Here is a 20,717-nt window from a genome sequence, read left to right on the forward strand (position 1 = left end):
GGCCAGCAGCACCCCAGGCTGTGTTAACAGGAGCACGGTAGAGGGAAGGGGTTATCCTTCTCTGTTAAGTACCTGTGAGACCACATCTGGACAGTTTTGGGCTCCTTTGGTACAGGAAGACATACATCACCTAGAATGGTCTCAGTGAGGAGTACTTGCCCTGTGAGGAAAGGCTGAGGGACTGGGACTTGTTCAGCCTAGAGAAGTAATGGCTTTGGGGAGGACACAACTGAGCATCTTGCCTGTACCCCACTGTGAGAAGGTTTGAGAGAGGATGGAGCCAGGGTGTCACTGTGGTGCACTGCGGGAGGATGGGAGAGAACAGGCATAAGTTTAAACAAAAGAAGTTCAGATTGCAGATAAAGAATACCTTTCCCCCTCCATGAGGGCAGGCAATCAGCAGACCAGGCTGCCCAAAGGGGTTGCATAGTCTCCATCCCTTCAAGGTTTTAAAAGCTCTGCTGAATAAAGCCCTAGCATCTGTGTCTGATCCCAAAGCTAATTCTGCTTTGAGTAGGTGGTTGGACTTCCTGAGGTCCCTATGATCACATATACACAAAATATATGTACACACCTTCCTCATAAAAAAATTATTAAATGATTACTTGAAACAGAAAGAAAATATCGCAGAATTAAAATTTTTTTGCAAGTGGCAGTCAGCTCAACAGTAAGTTGAGCAGCAAATACACAAAATGGACTACTTTGCAAATGAGCAGTAATTAGGTTGATTCTGAATAAATATACAAATATTTTTGTCACCTCTGATGACAGAAGAAGTCTGCATCCTTTCAATTGAAAAAGTTTAGGATTTCAGACACAGAGTAAGATGCTGCATTTTCCCACGACCATGCCTGAAGCCGTCTTGGTTCAAAAATATCACAATAGTTACAAACAAGCACATTGGAAGAGAGACTTAGCACTTTCACTGGCTGCACACAAGGATAGGAGTGTTTTTAAGATTCTTGGAAAAAAACAAAAAAAGAAAAAAAAAGTCTAAATGAGCTCACCATCTTAAACTCTTCTCATCTGCCCTTAATCTAGTTATGCCAAAATTGCCTCAGGGCATTTGGCCACTGTGGCCATGTGTTTCACAAATGCTCTTTGTGGGTATCTGCATGGTTGACCCCTACCTCACTCTCCTCTCTGTACCCTCAGCTCCTCCATCTCCAGCACCAGTCTCATCTAGAAAGATCACACACCAGTCCATCCCATCCTTTCTGCTGCACTTAAAAGGCCAAAAGAAGCAAAAAGATTTTCTTCCCTCACCGTTCCCTCCCCCCTGTCAAGTTTTCCACCAGCACCTGGACAGATTTCCCACCTTTTCCAGGTGCTTCAAAGCACCAAAGTGAAAACTGTATCTTCCCACATTGGCTGGAACAAGACCAACTTTGCTTCTGGTAGCCAAATAACAGTCTTCTCCTGCTTGGGTTAGTTCTCTGCAGAGGAGGTATTCAGGTCTTTCTATCCCCACTAGCAGCCACTGAGGGAGTTAAGCTTTACCTTACTTTTTTCTATCCAGAAATGGAACACAGCTGTCACAGCAATTTGCATTTCTTGATACAAGAAACACTTAGCATATCAAATTAAAGCAGGAGCTTCAAAGCTTCTAGTGGGACAGAGCTCTAATCACACTCCAGATGCCCAAAATCTCAGCTGACTCAGCATTTAAAAAGACTCACCCCAATCTGTCATTCCATGGTCAGAAGTTAAAATAAATGCAGTTTTTCCATCATTTCCATAGAAATGGTCAATTATTGAAGCAATTTCTTCCACACCCTCATCAACTTTTTTAATATTCTCCTTGTATTCCCTTGAAAACAAGAAAAAATGTTAGATTCAAGGGGGCTCTCACACTTGGCATAAAGCAAGTTATCCATGGTCATAATGCCCAGTCCTTTTATTATAGACAGCTTTATCCTCTACAGAACCTCAAGCTAACAAAGGCTTCCTAGGTGTAAAATCTCTCCTCCTCTGAGTCTTATGTGAGATATTAAGTTGTCATAGCACAGTTTGAAGGCTCCTGAAACCACAGTTTCAAATGGATTTATATTTCAAATATGACCTGTCCTTGACTTAAGACTATAATTTCATCACTCCCAGCTATCAGGCAAGTTAAGGAGAAAAACAAAACTAAGAAAATCTAGAAACCTCAAACACCTTAAATTGTAAGTTGCAAAAATTACTTTAAGACGGTAACTAAATAGCAAAGAAAGATCTTGCCATGCAGGCACTGTTTTGAGATGATTCATAGATCAGGACAGCTCCTAGGGTTTTGTGGAAGAGAGGCTAAAGAAAAAAATCTTATTTTTAGAAAGAGTGGCCACAATTAATTTTCAGGCAACTAGTTATCTTTTTGCTGCTGTTGCTAAAGTCAGTTTTAAAACTCTGTCTTCAAAAAAATCATAACAAATGAACATGAGAGATAGAGCAAATATGAACTTTGGAATGATGTAGGGAATCAGAGAATGAATTTTGAAAGTATGCAAGGATCAAGAGAAAGACATAAAATCCTACATTCAAAGCACATGAAGAAGTGAAAAGAAAGTTCTTAAATAATGCACTTCAAAACAAATTGGTGATGAGAACTGTTAATCTAAACTCTTCTTGGTTCAAGAGTCATAAGGAAAGCCAAAGCATAATGTTGGAATTTGCAGCCATTGCAGTTGAGTTTACTGTTGCCTGTAAACTCAACTATATAATTTCAGCAATGGGAAATCTGAAAACTGTATCCATTTTATATTTAAAACTGCCATTTCCTACATATCCTCTAGACTATGTGTTGGCTATAACTAAGATAATGTGCTAAAAATCAGACTCGAGTAGAGGAGTATAACCAGGCATACCGTATATAGTAATAATTTGTGATTTCTACAGATGTGACCTTAAAAAACAAAATAACCCAGAAAATTCAGAACACAGGTAATCATGGTGACACATATGACCCACGACACTACCAGTCTTGTTTCTGGCTTGATATATAACACTGTTAAAGAAGTTACTGCTTGCATTTAAAACTAATAAGAAAGATATGCTTAATATCTCAATTACCTTGAGTTTGGCCGATGAGCATGTCCATTTGTGTCTATGCCTAGCAAATGCAGGAACAGAACCACTTTCTCCTCATTCAGTGCAGAGAACAATGTTTGATTACTTCTGGAAGAATTAAAGAAGCTCTGCATGGAATAAGCCATTAATACATTAATCTGAGCAAAATGGAAAAAGATAGGCAGTTTATTAAAACTAAAACACAGCTGTTTTCATGTCAAAATACTAGTAGTTATTAGAGTTAAAAAAGGAGAAAAAATAATGACTTCCCAATTTATTTCTTGGAAGATAACTGCTATCAGTATAGCTAGTCCACAATTTCAGCTTATCTAAGGCAACACTCAAGTTGAGGTGTCTTTTGTTGTTTTGGGGGATCTTTTTCTTGCGGTTTTTTTTGTTAGTTTTGTTTTTGTTAGCTTTGTTTGTGGGGCTTTTTTGAGTTTGTGAAGGCAGAAATACCAGCTAATTGCATATCATCCCTTCTTTGTCTCCCGTATAAACACAACAAGAACCATTCCTGAGCATCACTTATAGCTTTACATTTCCATTAATTTACTGAATTTACACTGGAAGCAAAGGTCTCAAACACTCTCACTTTGAAAGCAGGTATTGCAGGACTGAGATACCAAGCTACAACTTGTTTGCAGAAACTAAAATAACAGAACGAAACATGACATGTTTTGCAAATACATGAAGTACAGAACATACATCTGCCTTGCACATGTCCTACTTATGCATCCCTGAGGCAGATGCCAGGGGAGGATTCTCCCCTCAGATGGAATGAGTCTTGACACAGCTATTCTGTGTTAGACCAGCCATATTACAGCAATGCAAAATGCAGGCAGACAGCTACTCCAACATCAGCTCCTTAGTAATAACACTGCCCAAGGAAACAAAGTTGGGTAGGGTTTTAGTCCAAAGAGCATCTAGAGAACCTTGCAGTACACTAATATAAATGAGAGTGTTTTCAAATTTCATGCAAGAGTCCAGGGAAAATGCTGGTATAGCCAGGGAACCATTTCTGCCACCAAAGAACAGGGCAGTCCACCACACACTTGTGATAGCAGTGGAGTTCTTAAAAACCAAAGCTCACACCTTGTGTAAACAAAAGTCATTGTACCCAGAGGAAGACTCAGCTGGCAGTGATAGTATCACAGTAAGCTAAGTCAGGAAACCATAGCAGTATGCAATTTCATCTTTTTAACTTCCTGAATATACACAAGCTGCATGGACTAATATTTGCACACTCTCAGCTTCAGCTCTTGTCCAAACAAAATCATGACCAAAGTCCAGAGATATTTTAAATAAAGACACAAGAACAAAATCTGATTACATTAAATAGCAATATAATTATTTTTAAAATTTCCATTTCCCACTGAGATTCGTTCATCTGCACATATTTGACGAGATTGAAGAAGTTTTCCAGAGCACATCAGTAATTTGCAGGATACAGTATAATTCTGTTTTCTTATTTTTAATTAAATAAAAGGAAACAGCATATCAAAACAGACAGACAGGAAACAACAAAAATTAAATCCTAAATGGTAGATCAATATTTGAAGGCACATATTTTTCTATCACAGAATGATTGCGCGAAAGAAACCATTCAGAGGAAGGCAAGGCCTGAGCTTCCTCTCTCCCACCAGACTAGTCCCCATGACATACCAAAACCATCCCACTCCCCCAGCCACCTTGTAATCCAGAGCAGCAGCAGTCAGAAGAGCTTGCCCAAACTCTGGCTAACTAAAAAGAAGACGGTAAACAGAAGATAAGTGTAACCTAAGATGTGGCACCTTTTCCCAGAACAAATAGAAAACTTTATCCCATGGAGCTTTTTTAAAAATGGTTTACTGATTAAAAAAAACAAAACCAAATAGGAAGCTCACCACAAGGAGTGATCTTAGGCTGATAAAGGTGGTGAGTTGGTAAGCAGGATACTGAACAGTAGGGGCAAAAACCACTTCACCTTGCTCAGGAGGCTGCTGAACTGTTTGTCCAGAACTATCCTTTTTATCTTCTTGTAGCCTGTGAAAGGTCTCTTCTTTTTGGTTCTCAGTGTTCAGAATACTTGAGTCCTATCACCACTCAGCACTAGTTTCCAATCCACCCAACACACCATTGCGTTAACTTTAACTTTCTCTTTTTTTTTTCTTCCTTTTTATTTGTTCTATTCAGTAATATTACCTCCATTTATATTTAAGCCAAATCTCATCAAGAACTTTCAGAGAGGGCAGTAAACAACTAAAAGGCCAAGAGCACTTAGTTTCTCCAGTCTCAAGAAAAAGCAGCTAAGGAGAGATCCCATTGTTGTCTTACAACCATCTACTGTGAGGGTGAAGGGAAGACTGAGCCAGACTGGTCAGAGGGCCGCGAAAATGGGACAAGGTAAAGCTCGCAATTCGAAATGTGGGAAATTCCAGCAAGACAAAGAGACTCTTTAAAATTATTTTTTTAAACCATAAGTGTATCCAGACATTGGAACAGCTTCTCAAAAGGCTTATCCTTGAAGATGCTCAAAACTTGATTGGGCAAGATCTGAGCAGCTCGCTCTAAGAGAACCGCCTTCATGCCCTGAGTTGGACTTGATGATTACTACAGCTTCCTTCCAAACTTATTTTTACATAGTTCTGGCAACTTTTCTATGATTTTCTGTCAATTAACAACAAAATAATGCACTGGCTACAACCAATATGCAGTTTAATAAGATCAGCAACAAGTTTCCCATTAAAACATTTACAGCAAGATGTAAACTTAATTATAATGTAATACCCATTACAACATTACAACAGAAGTTTGGTTATAACTATGTGAAATCCTTATCTAATCATCTCCCTCCTCAGATGGGAGAAAGCAAAGAAGAAAAAAAGACTACCTAGCAGGTCTAACAAATACATGACTTACAGATGTCTGAATAGAATATGAACTTACAGATGTTAAACATTTAAGTTGTTGGGGACCTTTTGTTCCCTCAAACAGAGCTTCCATGGAAGCGTGATCCTTTAATATGGCTGATAAACTGTTGCTGACTGCATGCATGTACAAAGAGAGAGACCAAACAAGCTCCTTCATACATAATCTAGGACAACTTAATTTAATTGGTTGCTTAAAGTTGTACATGTTGATTTGTGTTAATGGGAGAGTTTAAATAGTTATGCTCATTTTCAGATGTAAAATGTACAAAGGCAGGATAAACATATGCCAGGTCTGGATCAGCTGAGCTGATCATGCACAAGACGCCTACATATTTAAAATAAATCATTCAACCATTGTACTGCTAATTAGAGCAGAGCTATCTGTATTGAAATCCACTGGCACAAACATCAGGTCATGGCACTGTCTGCAGAGCTTCAAAGTTTAACATAATTCAGTTTTGGACTCTGGTCACCACCCTGCACGGAAGGGACAGTCTGAAGGCTTGGATGGCCTTCTTCCAGCAGAAAGGGGTCAAAGCAAGAATGAAGTACTGTGTTCAAAATGAGAAAGGAATAAAAGAAAAGAACCCCAAATATTTGCCATCTGTATCTACATGCCCATTCAAGTCAGAAGACACCAACTGAATATCTGGAGCATAATAAATTGCAGTTAGGCCATTACTGGGACTCATCTCCAATACCAAGTTCCTGGAATTTTCAACCTTTTACCCTAAAAAAGAGTTCAATCTTATAAAACTGTTTTCCACAAAATACTTCAAAAAATCAAAAATGCATTAGGAAGACTTTTTTTTTCCATTAGTTAATCTACACTCCCAATATTTTGCTCCTTAATTTTTCTTAGCACAGACTCACAGTATGATTTAGGTAAAGGTTATTCAACTGAGAATCATCAGGCCACATCACACTAGATTATACTCAGTCCTGTAATTATTTGGAAAGCTTCTAAAAAAACTAAATCAAATCCCAAAGAAGCCAACCCAAAACCCAGAAAAAACCCACAGTCAATCAACTCCATGCCCATCTGGAACTCCAAGCTATTGTTGCACATTAAAATTATTGAGTTTTAATGCAGCTGCTGATAATAAGCCCACAGTCTAGTCTATGCTAAATTTTCTGTCCCAAGAAAGGCTTAGGAGCACCTTGATCATGAACAGACATGACAGGAACTATCAAGTATCATAAATTTTTCTTCCACTCATGATTTAAGCAATCTGCTTCTGAGCCATACAAATAAAAACTAGTGAGAGTCACCCATCTTCTGACCAAGTTACCATTAGGTAGTGGTTTTTTTAAGAGAACAAGCAATTTCAAAGTGCCAGCACTAGCACCCCAAACATTAGTTAGCCATTTTTCATTTTATCCCCACCTTTTTTGGGGGAAGAGGAAGGCACGAGTGGCCCTCATGACACTTGGGGACCTGCAGACTACACAGTAGAGAGGGAGCACATTACCATCTTTTACATACTAAAGAGGCAGAAATCCAGGGACCACCTTGGCCAACATATGAATTAAAAAATATGTTGTTAAATCCTTGATATAAAACTCAAAGGAGGAATAAAGACAGTAGGCCAAGAGTATTGCCGCTCCTACTTATATGTAATCTCATTAGCACAGCTGGAAGTTGTTTGCCTATAATAACAGAGTGACCTTGGTTTCAGTAAGCCTCAAGTTTCACACTTCTGAAGCAATCGTTGATGCGTTATTGGAGACATGATTAATGGAATGTGTGGTTTGCGCCAGTCAATCAAGTCCTATCCATTCACAGTATGAAATTTAGATGGGCAAAATATGTCTTTAAAATAATGGTGCTGGTTCCGAGGAAAAAGTAATCAGTAATGACATATATATTAAACACATCATTACAGTTTGAAAGGAGAAATGCCATTAGGTGTTCTGAAGCAAAAGGCAGCACCACCCTCACATACTTGTGCAGCTCCAAATGACAGCAGGGTGCAACTTCATGACAACAGCTATTCAAGTGTAACTGACAGCCTAATTTGATTTGTATTATTATTCATATGCATTACAACACACAACATGGCACAAAGTGCACATTCAGGGAAAGGATGGCATTAGAAAAAACTTCTTTTCACCTGCAAAGTCAGGAAATCACGTCCTTCGAGAATTAGCAAACTATAATGAATTTTTTCCACCCTATGTCCCTGTTTAAAGCAGAACCACGCTTGGCTTCCTAAATAGATGCTGATTTGGTTTATTGATTTATTTGGTTTAATTTTTTGTTTGATTTGATTTATGCTGGTTAGCTAATACTAATGCATACTGCCCAGAGATCTTGTGGAAGAAGTTTGAAGTCTTAAGCTCCATTAACATTGTTATGAGATCCAGAAAGTAACTCACTTAATTGCTTCACTGATACAGGTATTCATACACCAGTGCCCACTATCAGCATGTCTTAATCCAGAACAAGGGAGGTAGCATGGAAAAACAGGAATATAGAAACTAACGAATACTCAGAAATTATGTGTCTTGGACTATTAATACTTACAGTGACAGAGTCACAGAAAACAACAGTCATGAACCAGCACTGACCCAAGTCAGCTCAGCAGAGCACCACATCAACAAATTATAGTGCTCCAGGGCCTAAGATGCCTCTGCTTCCCCTTTCTCCCCCCCAAACTAACTGTGACTCCTCTGACTCATCTGTCACAGCACAGTGTGAACCACAGCAGATAATCAGAAGCCAGCTACATGAATCAGAAGAAGCCACATTGAACAATTACAGTCAGGATGCAAGCTTGACAAATATTACGCCAATAATATTGTCTATTTCTTTATCATAATGAAGACTTACGATTTCTGCCATGCTGTAACACCTGTTATAAAATCCTTGACTAATAGCATTCAAGATCTTAAAGGGTCTGTAACACTCCATGGCTTTCAGATTATAGGCAAACAATACAAAGAAAAGCCAAGAATGTTTTTAAAGGGTGCTTTTATTAGTGTTAGATTTTTAATCAGATCAGAATGACAAATGCTTCCTCCAAGCACCCATTACCCTAGTCATGAAAGTTGATTCAAGCAATATTTACTTACGACCCCATGTGATACATCTTCCAAAAATTTCTTCCTGTTCAGTTCTATGTTAAGGTTTACATGTTCTAAGACAAAGCTAACGTGCTTTTTATAAACAGCTAGCATAAAAAGATTGTCTGCTTACCTTAACATGATCAAAAACCCATATGTCAAGCTTGGCTGCATCTTGTGCTCCAAAGTCCTCACTTTCTGCTGTGTAACAAAATGTATAAACGTGATCTCCAGTAGCACCTGCAAAAACAATATAGGTGGCATATGAGATAAGAGAAAAGGTTTTTTTCTCTTTTCATAGTCAAAAATACTTTCATGTACAGAAGTAGAAACTTATCAGGAATGATAATCCTTATTTTAAACTTTCCCATAACTTATGGTTTTCTGAAACCTGGATACCATTTTACCTCATTAGGTTATCAGCATCTCAGAGGAATGACGAACAATGTTATCCAGTATGCTCAGGTGAGGAAATAAAGTATGGAAAGGCAGATAGTATTAAAACAAATCCCAGTACAAGCAAATTAAACAGAATTTCATGTTGAAACAAAGAATTTCACCAGGAAACTTCTAATCAAGGAAGATATATATTTAGAACTTCATTTAAACATGTGTTTTGCAGAGAGACTGAGAAAAATATATTCAACTTTGGTTTTTCAACTGAATCATACAAGACAGTGCCCTATCTATGAGGTCTTTTACACAGGAAAACATCAGATATCACATATAATTAAGGCATCAGAAGGGTTCCTGTATATCAATTCTAGCTATCAAAAGCCCAGTGGACAACTTCAGGAAGATAATTTTCAAAGTCTGCGTCTTCAAAACATGCATCCAAAATAGAAAATGGAGAACTACTGAACTATAGTCACTCACAAAGTACAACATGAGGGCCAGTGATGTGCAAACACAGCATCTGGACAAGCCGATTTCATTCTCTACTCACTGTGAAGGGAGCAAAGCAGAGAAAGGTAGAGGGGGGAGACCTAGAAGAAAGTAAACTTTAGAAGTCCTATAAAGATCTGAAGCTAGGTGAAGTTTAACTAAATAACTCAGTCAACAGCAGAGTTGTTACAGCTCAGGGATGCCATTTATACCGTGACAGTGTAAACTCCCAGAGGGTGAAATGTTCTTCAATTGGTTGATGACCAGCAAGAATATAACTGATTTGCTGGATGTCACAATTATATAATGCCACTGTGTAAGCTTCCAGGCTTGTGAATGAATTAACATCCCAGTATAAGGGAGCTGCTTAGCCAAGATTATGCGCAAACCCACCCAAAGGGATGCAGGTATTTCAAGCCAGGAAGATGAAAGCTGGCACAGATTTTCTGGTGCAGCTCTCCTCTGCGCCCCAGGAGATGTTACAACTACTTATAACACAGAACACTTGCTGTAGTTCTCAGTCTGAAAGAAAAGGAAGAAAATACTGCCAGGCATTAAGAAGTGAATTCAGAAGTTCCAATTGGTGGATAAATGAGATCAAAAGAAGAAATAAGTCCTGTCCAACACTATCTAAGAGGGTAGAATGCTGCAGTGTTTTTCCACAATGTCACAGCAAACCCAAGATCTTCTTTGAGAAGTGTCACACCAAAGAAGCCAGATGACAGGACACAGTTTGCAGACCAAGCAAAGGAATACATCTACCACTTACCCATTTCTAATTTCTACCAGAGCAAAACAAAACAATTCACCCAACCCTGCACTGCTATAAAGAGAAACGGTAGCAAAATAAAGTCATACTAGGAAAGTTTTGGAGTGTCTGCATAGCTTATAAAATATACCTTTCTTCTGTTTTTTTTTTTTTTTTAAATAAGAAATCCTACTACGCAAAATGTTAGAAAATACTATTTTGTTTTTGTTATTTGAGAGGTGCCAGGTGACAGTACACTAACACTTGTCTTTAAGTCTGGGGATGAGGAAGCAAAGATGGGATAGAGAAGTAGAAGGAAGCCAGGGATGAAAACACCCTTTAAAAGCAAGCATAGAGCTCTACTGGATTTGATGAAGCTATTACACTACAGGAAATAACTGAAGTTGCCAGAAACTCTCAAACCAGTTACCACCTTTTTGCTCCCTTGTCCGACACTTTATCTCATCCTCAGCATCAATATCCAAATATTTGGATTATGGATCAAATTATCACACCTTACTTAGATTTACAGTGAGGCAGTTCCACGTCTGACAAGCTTTTCATGGATCAGAGTCCAGACCAGCAGGAGACTTTGCTAGCAAATTTTGCAGGCACAAAAGAGGGGAAGGAAGAATGAATGCACAAGGACAGTCAGACACTGAGCTGGACAGAGTGTGGGCACCAGAGAGCTGTCATCAAACACAGCCACGTGAGGAATGTGAGAAATTTTGTGTTGTTTAGCAACAAGGAACTAAAACAGGAGACCGAGATGTCTGTCTGTCCAGAATAACCCCAACAATGGTTTGTCCCAGTTGTCCCCATGGTCCTGATACCCCTCTTCATACTCAATTTAAACAATGACCCTAGAGTTTCTGGAAGCTTCCAAGAAACAGAAAGGGAACCTGTGGAACAAATGGCACTGTGGGTGCAACAGACTAGTATCTACTTCCCTTAAGAGAAGTAACAATCTCAGCTCCTTTTTCCATGTGACATTTAATACTCTAGATTATACTCCAACCCAGAACCATGACAAAAGTAAGGACTGGACCTTTCAGGTCAAACCTCAAATTCTGGCAAGTCTAGAAGAGAAACTCAAAATTTTAAGGAGCATTGTAGAAGAAAAATAGGCTTTTTCAAAGCACATTATTTTCAGATAATTTCAAGGGTATAATCTAAAACCATCATAGAAAATAAAGTTAAAATTAGCACACTTAACTTACATATTTTAAATGAGTTTAACTATTAGAAACAAACAACTTTTAATCCTGCTAAAGATACAAGGCACTTAAAACATTGTCTCAGAATAAAACACTAATCACACAGTCATTAAGACTTTGATAGATTAGGATTTCATGTATATCTATTCTGATATTGAAAAAGATCTGCAAGTATTTTATTTACCTTCTCTATAGAATCCCCAATCATTTCCTTGAAAGATTTATTACAAGAAAAGTATCTAGGGAATATAGACAATGACAGAAAACAAAAGATTTTTCTATCCTTCCCAAAAAGTAGCAGGTGTTATACAGTCTTTATTCATCATCTAATGGAAGTGGTGAAATAGTTAATGAAATTCTGAACATTTTAGTATGATAAAATACACACAAGAAGAGTGCTGTGACCTCACTAATTTGCAACAGGAAAAGAAGGAGAGAAATTAAGCTACGTTCCCCTAGGTCCCTCCTGGCTTTTTGTAAAAGTAAAGAATAAACACTTGATCCCACTTCCTTCTGTATTCTAAAACTTTTCCTCCTTGAAAGAAGAAAAATATCTTTTTCTAACTAAAAGAAGTTAATCTATCTCTCTATCATGAGAAACTATGATTCATTTTCCCCACACAGCCACTACTTCTCAGATACATTGCTGCACTAAACCTTTGCCAACTTTGGGGGATTTCCCTCCCCTCCGCAAAAGGAAGCTCCATTGTTGACACCACTCAGAACAAGCCTTATTGAGAGTATTATCCTTGCATATCTCTACAGATAACATCAAAGCTGCTCCCAAGTCCTCTGTTTATCCTCTTACTCAAACAAAACCAGTAGAAAGACAAGGCTCTGGGAAACTCTTGAATTCCCCAAATATTTTCCCAAGAACATATCCCCAAAAATATAAATAATCTGTGCAAGGGCAACTACCTTTCCCTTCTCCCCAGCCGCCACGACACGATTTCCAAATACAAGCTGCAATCTGAGGTCATGGGAAATTATCAGGAGATATTTTTACAGCAGACCATAAATTTATGAGGCTCAAGCAAAGAAGAGAAAAGAGGGATGTGGGGGGAATATCAGGATGAGAAAGGGAAGAGACATGAGTTCAGAAAAAGTTCAAGAATCATCATGAGAAATACGACATACATTTTTTTCTAAACCAGTATTATATTCCACTCCTATTCTGCCTATCCCATTTTTGTCATTTGTCAATACCAATACTTAGAACAGAACTGCAGCACACGCCTTTAGCTCGTCTCCTTTTCACTTCAGTCTGTTTATTCTGAGAGTACACAAAAGGGTGTATATACCCTCGTTACAACAATATTAAACCTTTAGTTGTTTGAAGTGTTGCTCAGCAATCTCTGCACACTCAAAGACCAATTGTACTGGGCTGACAAGACTTGAATACACTGTATACCATGAGCAGAAGACCTCAGCTTCAGAAATAGTACCAGCAAGTTCCTGCTTGCATGCAGTTCTTCCATTTACATATTATTGTTCAGAGTAGAAGCAGGATAACTCACAATAAGCTACTTCACAGCTCAGACACTCAAAAAGCATGGTTGCAGTTCTATCTCCCAAATCATTGGGAGCTGCATGCGTAGGAAGAAAATCCCCAACTGCACGCTTGCAAACAAGAGCTTTAAACCTCAACCAAAGAAAAAAATACTAGGTCCTTATAATTTAAGGAGTGCTTCTTTTAGTATGATGACAGAATTAGGTAAGGCCTATTTAAACAGATGACTAATAAATAGAGATATCCTCATTAAAAGCCTGCTTCTTTTCCTCCACCCCCTCAAACTCACAAATTCAAACTAGAAACCAAGTATAGAGTATATACAAATATACAAACTGGAAATATGTCATTCACCTTGTTCTCTAACTCAAAATTTTAAAGTGTCTCTGTTTTACTACCTGATAACTATGTGTTAAAGATTCAGAAAATTTAAGCCTTACCTTTTGCAAACATTGGCAAAATATCTGGGCTTCCCCAACTCCAGGTATATTTACTTTCATTGAAAACAGAGTCAAATTCCACTGGATTCTCCTTCCATCCTGTTAAACAAATACACCTGGATTTAAATGTGGTTGTCAGAAGATCTCATTGACAAGACTGATAGTCCATCCAAAATGTTGCTTGGGTTATTTTTAATAACTTTCCTTTATATTATTGCACAATGAACTCCAATTTATGAATCTTAGTTTTAACTCCATTTCAACCTCTATTATAATTAGTCCCCCCTTCATTAAGAAGTGAGCTGAAAACCTAAGCCAATCTCATTATGCAGGGATTCAAACAGGCAAAAGACACAGCTGATTTACCTTCTAAACAGCTAAAATTCTCCTGAATTCTACATCCCCTGTTGTCCGAACTCAGTTTTTGGCATTTCAGGCAATAAATTACACACTCATATCATATTTCCAGCAGTCATACACTCATCACAATACAACCTCCAAGATCTTCTGTTTCCACAAAAAAGCAGCTGGCAGAAATACATAGATCTCTCAACAATTCCTGCCAGTCCTGGATTTGTAGCAGTTGTCAGAAGGAAGAAGCTTTTGATTAGGAACATGGATAGAACCAAGTAACTCGTCTCACCTCCCCTGTCCGAAACCAACACACATTAGCAGTGTTCATGCCTGGAAGCCTGAGGGAAGGCAGAGGACCACACAAAAGACCAAATCAGTAACACAAAGCGTTGTTCCCCATGATTAAGCCCCAAGTACACAGTGACAGCCAGCTCTGGACAAAATACATGCTTGGGGCTTTTGGTTTATTTTCGTCCTGATTCTCCAACTCAAGACAGCAATAATTCAGCTAAGACACTACAGTACATTAGTTGTTTCAACACCTACTTAACCACCTCCTGTTACAACCCAAATGATAATTAAAATCTCCGTTACATGAAGAGGTGAGGCCATAAAATACTTCTGCTTCCAGGTTCAGGGTGCTAAATTTTACCATGTTACAAAATATTAACATAGGTAAGGTATTTTCACAGTTTTTCAATATTAAGAATGGAAAATCCATCCAAAATTACTATTTTGCACATAATCTTGGTATACAAACCACTATGCATTAATAATCATCTAGAAGCCTAGCACATCACTGAAACACCTTATCTCAGAGGACAGTGTTCAAAGTTTTAGGACAAGCATACCTTTAGCAACAGCACTGACATCTTCATAAAATCCAGCTATAAGTGCAACGTGCCCTGGCCTGGATTCTGTTGGGACTCGGGTATGAGAGATTCCCCAGCTGCCATTATTCTCTAGAATACCCCTGAAAAAAGGATACGAGGCAGTTAATGCTCATGACTTCTTGAAAGCACAACAAATTGCAAATAAAAAGAGTACAGGTAGATGGGAGGCAGGAAATGCACAAAAAAACCCAAACCCCCCCCCCCCCCAAAAAAAACCCAGAACACAGACAAAACCAGATTTTCACTACCACCTGCTGCACAGTAAAACAAGCAGAACATTAACCTGCAAGTAGTTCTATATTATGACACCCCACAGAGAACATTACTATTGTGGCCCATCAGCACTGCAAACAGATGAGTTTAGCTGGTGTTGTAATACACTTCAAATTAACATACTATTTTTTTCTGCTGTTTTCGACTTTAGCTTACTCCCCCCCAAGAGATGGTTTCTGCCTGCTGCTACTTTTTTTGTTATTTCCATTTAGCTAGAAAGTGTCTAGTTAAATCTTATCTTACTCATTAAATATGCTCAATTATAATTAGTTCTTGTGACCATGTCTGCCTTTTTCTGTGCTGAATATCGGAAGCCAGCACGAAGAGAATTTGAACTGCATGCAAATTTAAGGTGCAAAGAATTTTGGCAACAAGAAGCAAATTTAAGTAAACCTTTTATCTTTTGTAATTACATCACATTGAAGGAGAATACCTTCTCACTTCACATAGAGAAATACATCAAATTGTCTAGGGTTTATGCACAAACAATAGTTACAACAGATAAAAAGCAAAGAAAACAGGGACAAAACCCAACCGTAAGAAACAGCCTCATAAACTACTCCTGTCTGCTGAAGATATGAACAGCTGGGGCCTGCCAGAAAGCAAGTGGTGAGCATTACCATATGCTGCTTTCTTGTCTCCATCTTCTGGACGAAGAGAAAGATTCAGCTTATTGTCAGAGCATGGGGAGAAAAAAAAAACAACACACCCACACACTCCTTATACTGATTTTTAGGATAAAACAGCAGAATCTTCTGAACAAATTCAAAGTAGTTTTTAACAGTCAAATTGTACTGTTGTTATTCATTATATAAGATACAAAATTGTCTATATTTTTATCAGATGTGTTTTAGTCCAAGTAAATTCTAATTTCATGCTTTCTAACTTTGTTTTTAACAGAGATTTTATACGACTGTTAGTTACAGGACCTCTATACTCAGCTGTACATATATTTTTCACTAATGAAGCAAGAATTGAATTACAGCCTAAAATTTCAGGCTCTACTCTAAGTTTGCAGCATTCATGGTTTGCTTGCTGTGCTTTTTTTAAAACTCATTTTAGACCCCACATTCTCATGGACTACTTGAAAGCTCACAGAACTGCCTGGAATAGCCCAAAGAATAGTGAGAAATATAAAAGCACACAGAGACATAGCACTCTGACATGTTATTTCTAGTTCTCAGCTAGGTTTTAAGGCAAGTTGGACTGAAAAAAGTACTAATTTGAAAACAGAATTTAAGTATTACTTGAAGTGGTTTACAGTTTATTCTCACTGAAGACTGACTAGGATGTATTGCACTAGTACTCATGGAAGATTTAAGACAAAAATAAAACACGTGCAGCTATTCTCATACTTCATGGTCACAACAGGTAGGAAATTGTTTTAAATAGAATTTGATTTCTATTGAATTGGAAAGTAATCCTCTATCTTTGCTTTTGTGGGACTGTTGTCAACAACAGGATTGACTTCAGGATCTCAAGTCAACAATGATATATATCAAACAAAAGTATAGATAGATAGATAGATAAATAGATAGATAAAAATATAGCCAGATATCATAATTTACCTGTTCAGAATTCGTTTAGCTATTTTGAATCATTTCAAAGCCTTTTACTCAGAAGAACCACTGAAAAAAATTAATTTCCTTGACAGTATAAACATTAGCTACTCATAATAACAATGATTAATATTAATATGATATAATAATATGGCTGAAACATGACAGCAAGGAAGAAAATATCTTCCCTGAAATCATCACCGCAGCAATTCAGATCACCTACTATTGCTCACAGCTACCACAACACTGCTGAAAAACAGATTTTTCAAGAATATTTGTAAAAGAGTAGATACTTGGTATATATCATCCTAGCAATCTGCTTCAAGCCTAATGGAAATTTATTTTTAATTTCATGTACCTAATAAAATTTTGCTTCTATTTATAGCACATTGCTACAAGAGGGGTTCTTGCTCCTTTAAAGAAAATATTTCTGCATTAACGACACAGTAGTTCCCCAAGTGCTCCACCTGGATAAGATTAGTAATCTGGATGTTATGTTGCCTACTACTATAAAGTGGATAAGGGACTGAACACTTAGGAACGAATGTGCAAAAAAAGTAAACTTGATATTAAATTGCATATACTTTGGGTTAATATTATTGGAAAAGGAATGCTCAGACAGCAATAACTTGGCAGAATAAAAAAAGGAAACACTTCCAGAAACCAACATCTGATCTTATCAACTTGTTTACAAAGTTAACTTATGGAAGTTGCGCAGCTCAAAGGTTTGGTGACAAAGCACCGGGCCTCTTGCTTCAAAATTGTGGCAGCTCATGCAATGGATCTGAAGATAGGCTCTGGGTTGCCTGGTCCACCACATTTCAGAAAGTACGACATGCCACATGTTTTTTCTTTTCATCCTCTCACACAAACACGTTCACACTCAGGTACATCTATGCAGAATGAGAGACAAGAAAAATACAGATGGCACTTCAAACCTCTACTGGCATTTTCTTCCACTCAGTGACCTGCCAGCATCTTTGCTTGTTACAAGACAGTTCTTCCTCTCCATTCACCCATGTTACCTTCAGCACGGGGACAATGTTTTACTTCTATAGGTTTTGAAAGAGAAAGTCTCTAACTACACAAACAAGGTGAGGCAGAGGCAACAAAAGTGCCGACTTTCCAGCATTAGACAAGCCAATACGTGGTTTAACTTTTTTCTAGATAGGTATGACAATGCTGAATGGCTTAAACATAAGAACTCAAACCATTTAATGGCAAAAATACCCGCTATAACTCTTTCCTGGCCACTACCCACCATTGCTCCTACTGATGGGGACATTACACCATTCGTACCTTGATGGTGTTGGTTGATGCTGGAAAAGACCAACAGTTTTACTGCTAAGAAAAGAAACTGCTCCGAGGTAAGTGCAAAGTCCACTGCTAAAAGACAAGTCTCACTGATGTGTCAGACATCTGCCAGTGGCAAAGAGCACCTTATAAAGACAGTAACAGCAGCAGAAGCAGGTATAAGTATACTCATATAAGCTGGCAAGCACTGTAGCAAGGACCCCTCTTTACTACTTTTGCAGTAGTGGACTGTAAAAGCCCTAACAGCTTCAGATGTTTGATTATTTGGGTTTGTTCTGATATTCAAGCCAGACCAGTACTATTACACAACTGTCTTGTTTTTTTTAGTCTAAGAAATTAATTGTCTTATAATCAATTAATTATCTTGATACAAGGAAACTGGGAAAGTTAATGAAAATTGGTTCTAAGCACGTGAGGCTATGACTTTTTGGCAGGATTTATTTTTCACAACCTTAAACCAAATCACCCCTTTAAGCAATCAGACACACTAGGGAGCACAAGGGAGGCACCAAGGTCAGGCACGCAGGAAGGGTGGAACAAAGAGGAGGTGGCAGCCTGCTGTTAGATCCATTCAAGACATCACTTAATCACTCCTTAAAAAGCTTAGAGTTAGAAGACAAGCACGTTAATGAACTACTACTCTTAAACTGAACATCCAGGAAGCAGTTAAATTAACGCCTGTCAGGCTTCAGAATTGATACCATGCTGATGTGAATGGAGAAAGTTCACGCTCCTCTCAGTTACTGGCTATCTGTAGTGTGCAGGGGACAATACTCACTCAATTTACACTGTTACTGCTTTAGCAGCTTTCCTGGCAAGGGACACCAAACCAAACTCATGCAGAGTGTAACTCTTTCAGAGTTTGTCACTTCAAAGGCAGAGGGAAGGCAGTATTCAAGCTACCATAGTTGCTGTCGTTCTTCTTGTTCTCTTTTTGAAATTACATAGAGTTGCCTTCAGAAGCAAAATCTTGTGGGTCAGTAGAGTTTTCAGATGGACTTACCGCAGGTAAGGCGCCTGGGCTGTGCCATTGCTGTTCAATTCATAGAGTGAATCTGCTCGCAGACCATCAGCAACAAAGAGTACAAGACGTTTTGCTGGAGGTGGCAGGGGAGTCTGCTGAGGGGTCATTCCATGGACCAGGGGAGAGCTGAAGTAGATGTCAAAAATGGAGACCAAGAACACACAATGCACAAGGAGAGCAGCAAGTATGAAGATTGGTATATCCATGGCAACAGCTGGCTGGCAAAGGCAAAGTCCAACACTAAGAGGAAGTGAGAAAAATAAAGTGAGGCAAATGAGACTTATCAGAATCAGTATTTATTTCAGTTGTTATAGAATGGCAATACAACAAGCACAGCCATCACCCATGATCCATAATCAGTTTCTGTTTCCAACAAGCTTTTTCCCCCAGTCAAAAGTCACTGCATGACTAATTCAGACTTTCAGAGAGCCATCATGTCTCAGCAACTCATCTGGTTTTTACTGGTTTATTAGATGGCTTCAAAAGACCACTGAATCAAGCCAGTTTGTTTTGGGACCTACATCAGTGACAGAAGACTCAAGACCACACAAAGTCTCCATGAACATACTACCCTCTACTGGCTAGTTGCACAACAGAGTTGAAGTCTGGCAAATGCAAGCCAGAAGCCAGACAGCTAGAAAAAGCCATCCTAAAGCAAACATCCATCCAATACTGCTTTTTTCCTCAAGTTTGCTATCAAATCTGGGCTTGTTATATTCTGCGTAGAAACAGAACCCTTCTTTTAAAAGAACAAAGACGCTGTGCTGAGCGCAGAATGCGATTCCTCTTCTAAAACAGGTAACAAAATCACAACAGTTGCAGAATTATGTTTCAGGGATAATTATATTCCCTTTTTGAATGTTTTTTTTTTCTGCCCTAACCTCTGATGTCAGGTTAGGGATACAAACATGCCTAATAACAGGTACGCTGGAAATGCATGTTTGCCAAGTGTACTGTGCGGTTCAAGCCATGCCTGCTGCAGGTAAATATGTATATTGGCTCAGGTAAGTGTGGGATCTAAGCTGGAATGACGCTTAGCTCTGACAAAGTACTATTAGTGCTGTCCAAGCTGCTAACTTAGTTATTTAAATATCAACTAATTATCAACCTCTACAAAACAACACCTCCACTCATCAATTTAGAAACAGATGTTCCTAACAGCCTGGAAGGTTCAGATTAACTATGTAAATACACACCTCTCTTTAAAAGAAACACTTTGTTAAGAATCTAGTTAGTGCTTCTAAATGTCAATATACATATTAAGTTTATCTTGTTACTTACAGAATTCCAGTAGCTGAACAGAGACAGGCAGCCACCATATGGTAAGACTATTACTCTTATCAAATAAGGATAAAAGGCTTCAATACCAAATAACCTGAACTCTGACCAAAACTCTGAAAGATTCTTCTTAAAATAAAAATTTTTAAAAGGCCAGGAAAGCCAGAGGAAAAAAGAAACATACTAATAAAGATTTGAA

General features: G+C 38.3%; 1 protein-coding gene across 5 annotated transcripts in view; it reads right to left on the reverse strand.

Moving 5' to 3' along the window:
• PIGN (phosphatidylinositol glycan anchor biosynthesis class N) overlaps positions 1 to 20,717 on the reverse strand; it is a 101,029-nt gene that overhangs the window by 66,807 nt on the left and 13,505 nt on the right. For all 5 annotated transcript variants that reach the window (XR_004360501.1, XR_004360502.1, XR_004360503.1 and 2 more), the window contains exons 2-7: positions 19,220 to 19,480; positions 15,029 to 15,150; positions 13,824 to 13,922; positions 9,157 to 9,263; positions 3,049 to 3,173; positions 1,680 to 1,810 (exon numbers count right to left, since the gene is read on the reverse strand). Coding sequence is in view for 2 of the 5 variants with exons in the window: in XM_032707611.1 (XP_032563502.1) it covers positions 1,680 to 1,810; positions 3,049 to 3,173; positions 9,157 to 9,263; positions 13,824 to 13,922; positions 15,029 to 15,150; positions 19,220 to 19,446 (811 nt within the window). In the remaining 3 variants the exon portion in view is untranslated. The remainder of the gene's footprint in view (positions 1 to 1,679; positions 1,811 to 3,048; positions 3,174 to 9,156; positions 9,264 to 13,823; positions 13,923 to 15,028; positions 15,151 to 19,219; positions 19,481 to 20,717) is intronic.

The sequence above is a fragment of the Chiroxiphia lanceolata genome, chromosome 1 (genome assembly GCF_009829145.1).
Source record: "Chiroxiphia lanceolata isolate bChiLan1 chromosome 1, bChiLan1.pri, whole genome shotgun sequence".
In the NCBI taxonomy this organism is placed as follows: domain Eukaryota; kingdom Metazoa; phylum Chordata; class Aves; order Passeriformes; family Pipridae; genus Chiroxiphia; species Chiroxiphia lanceolata.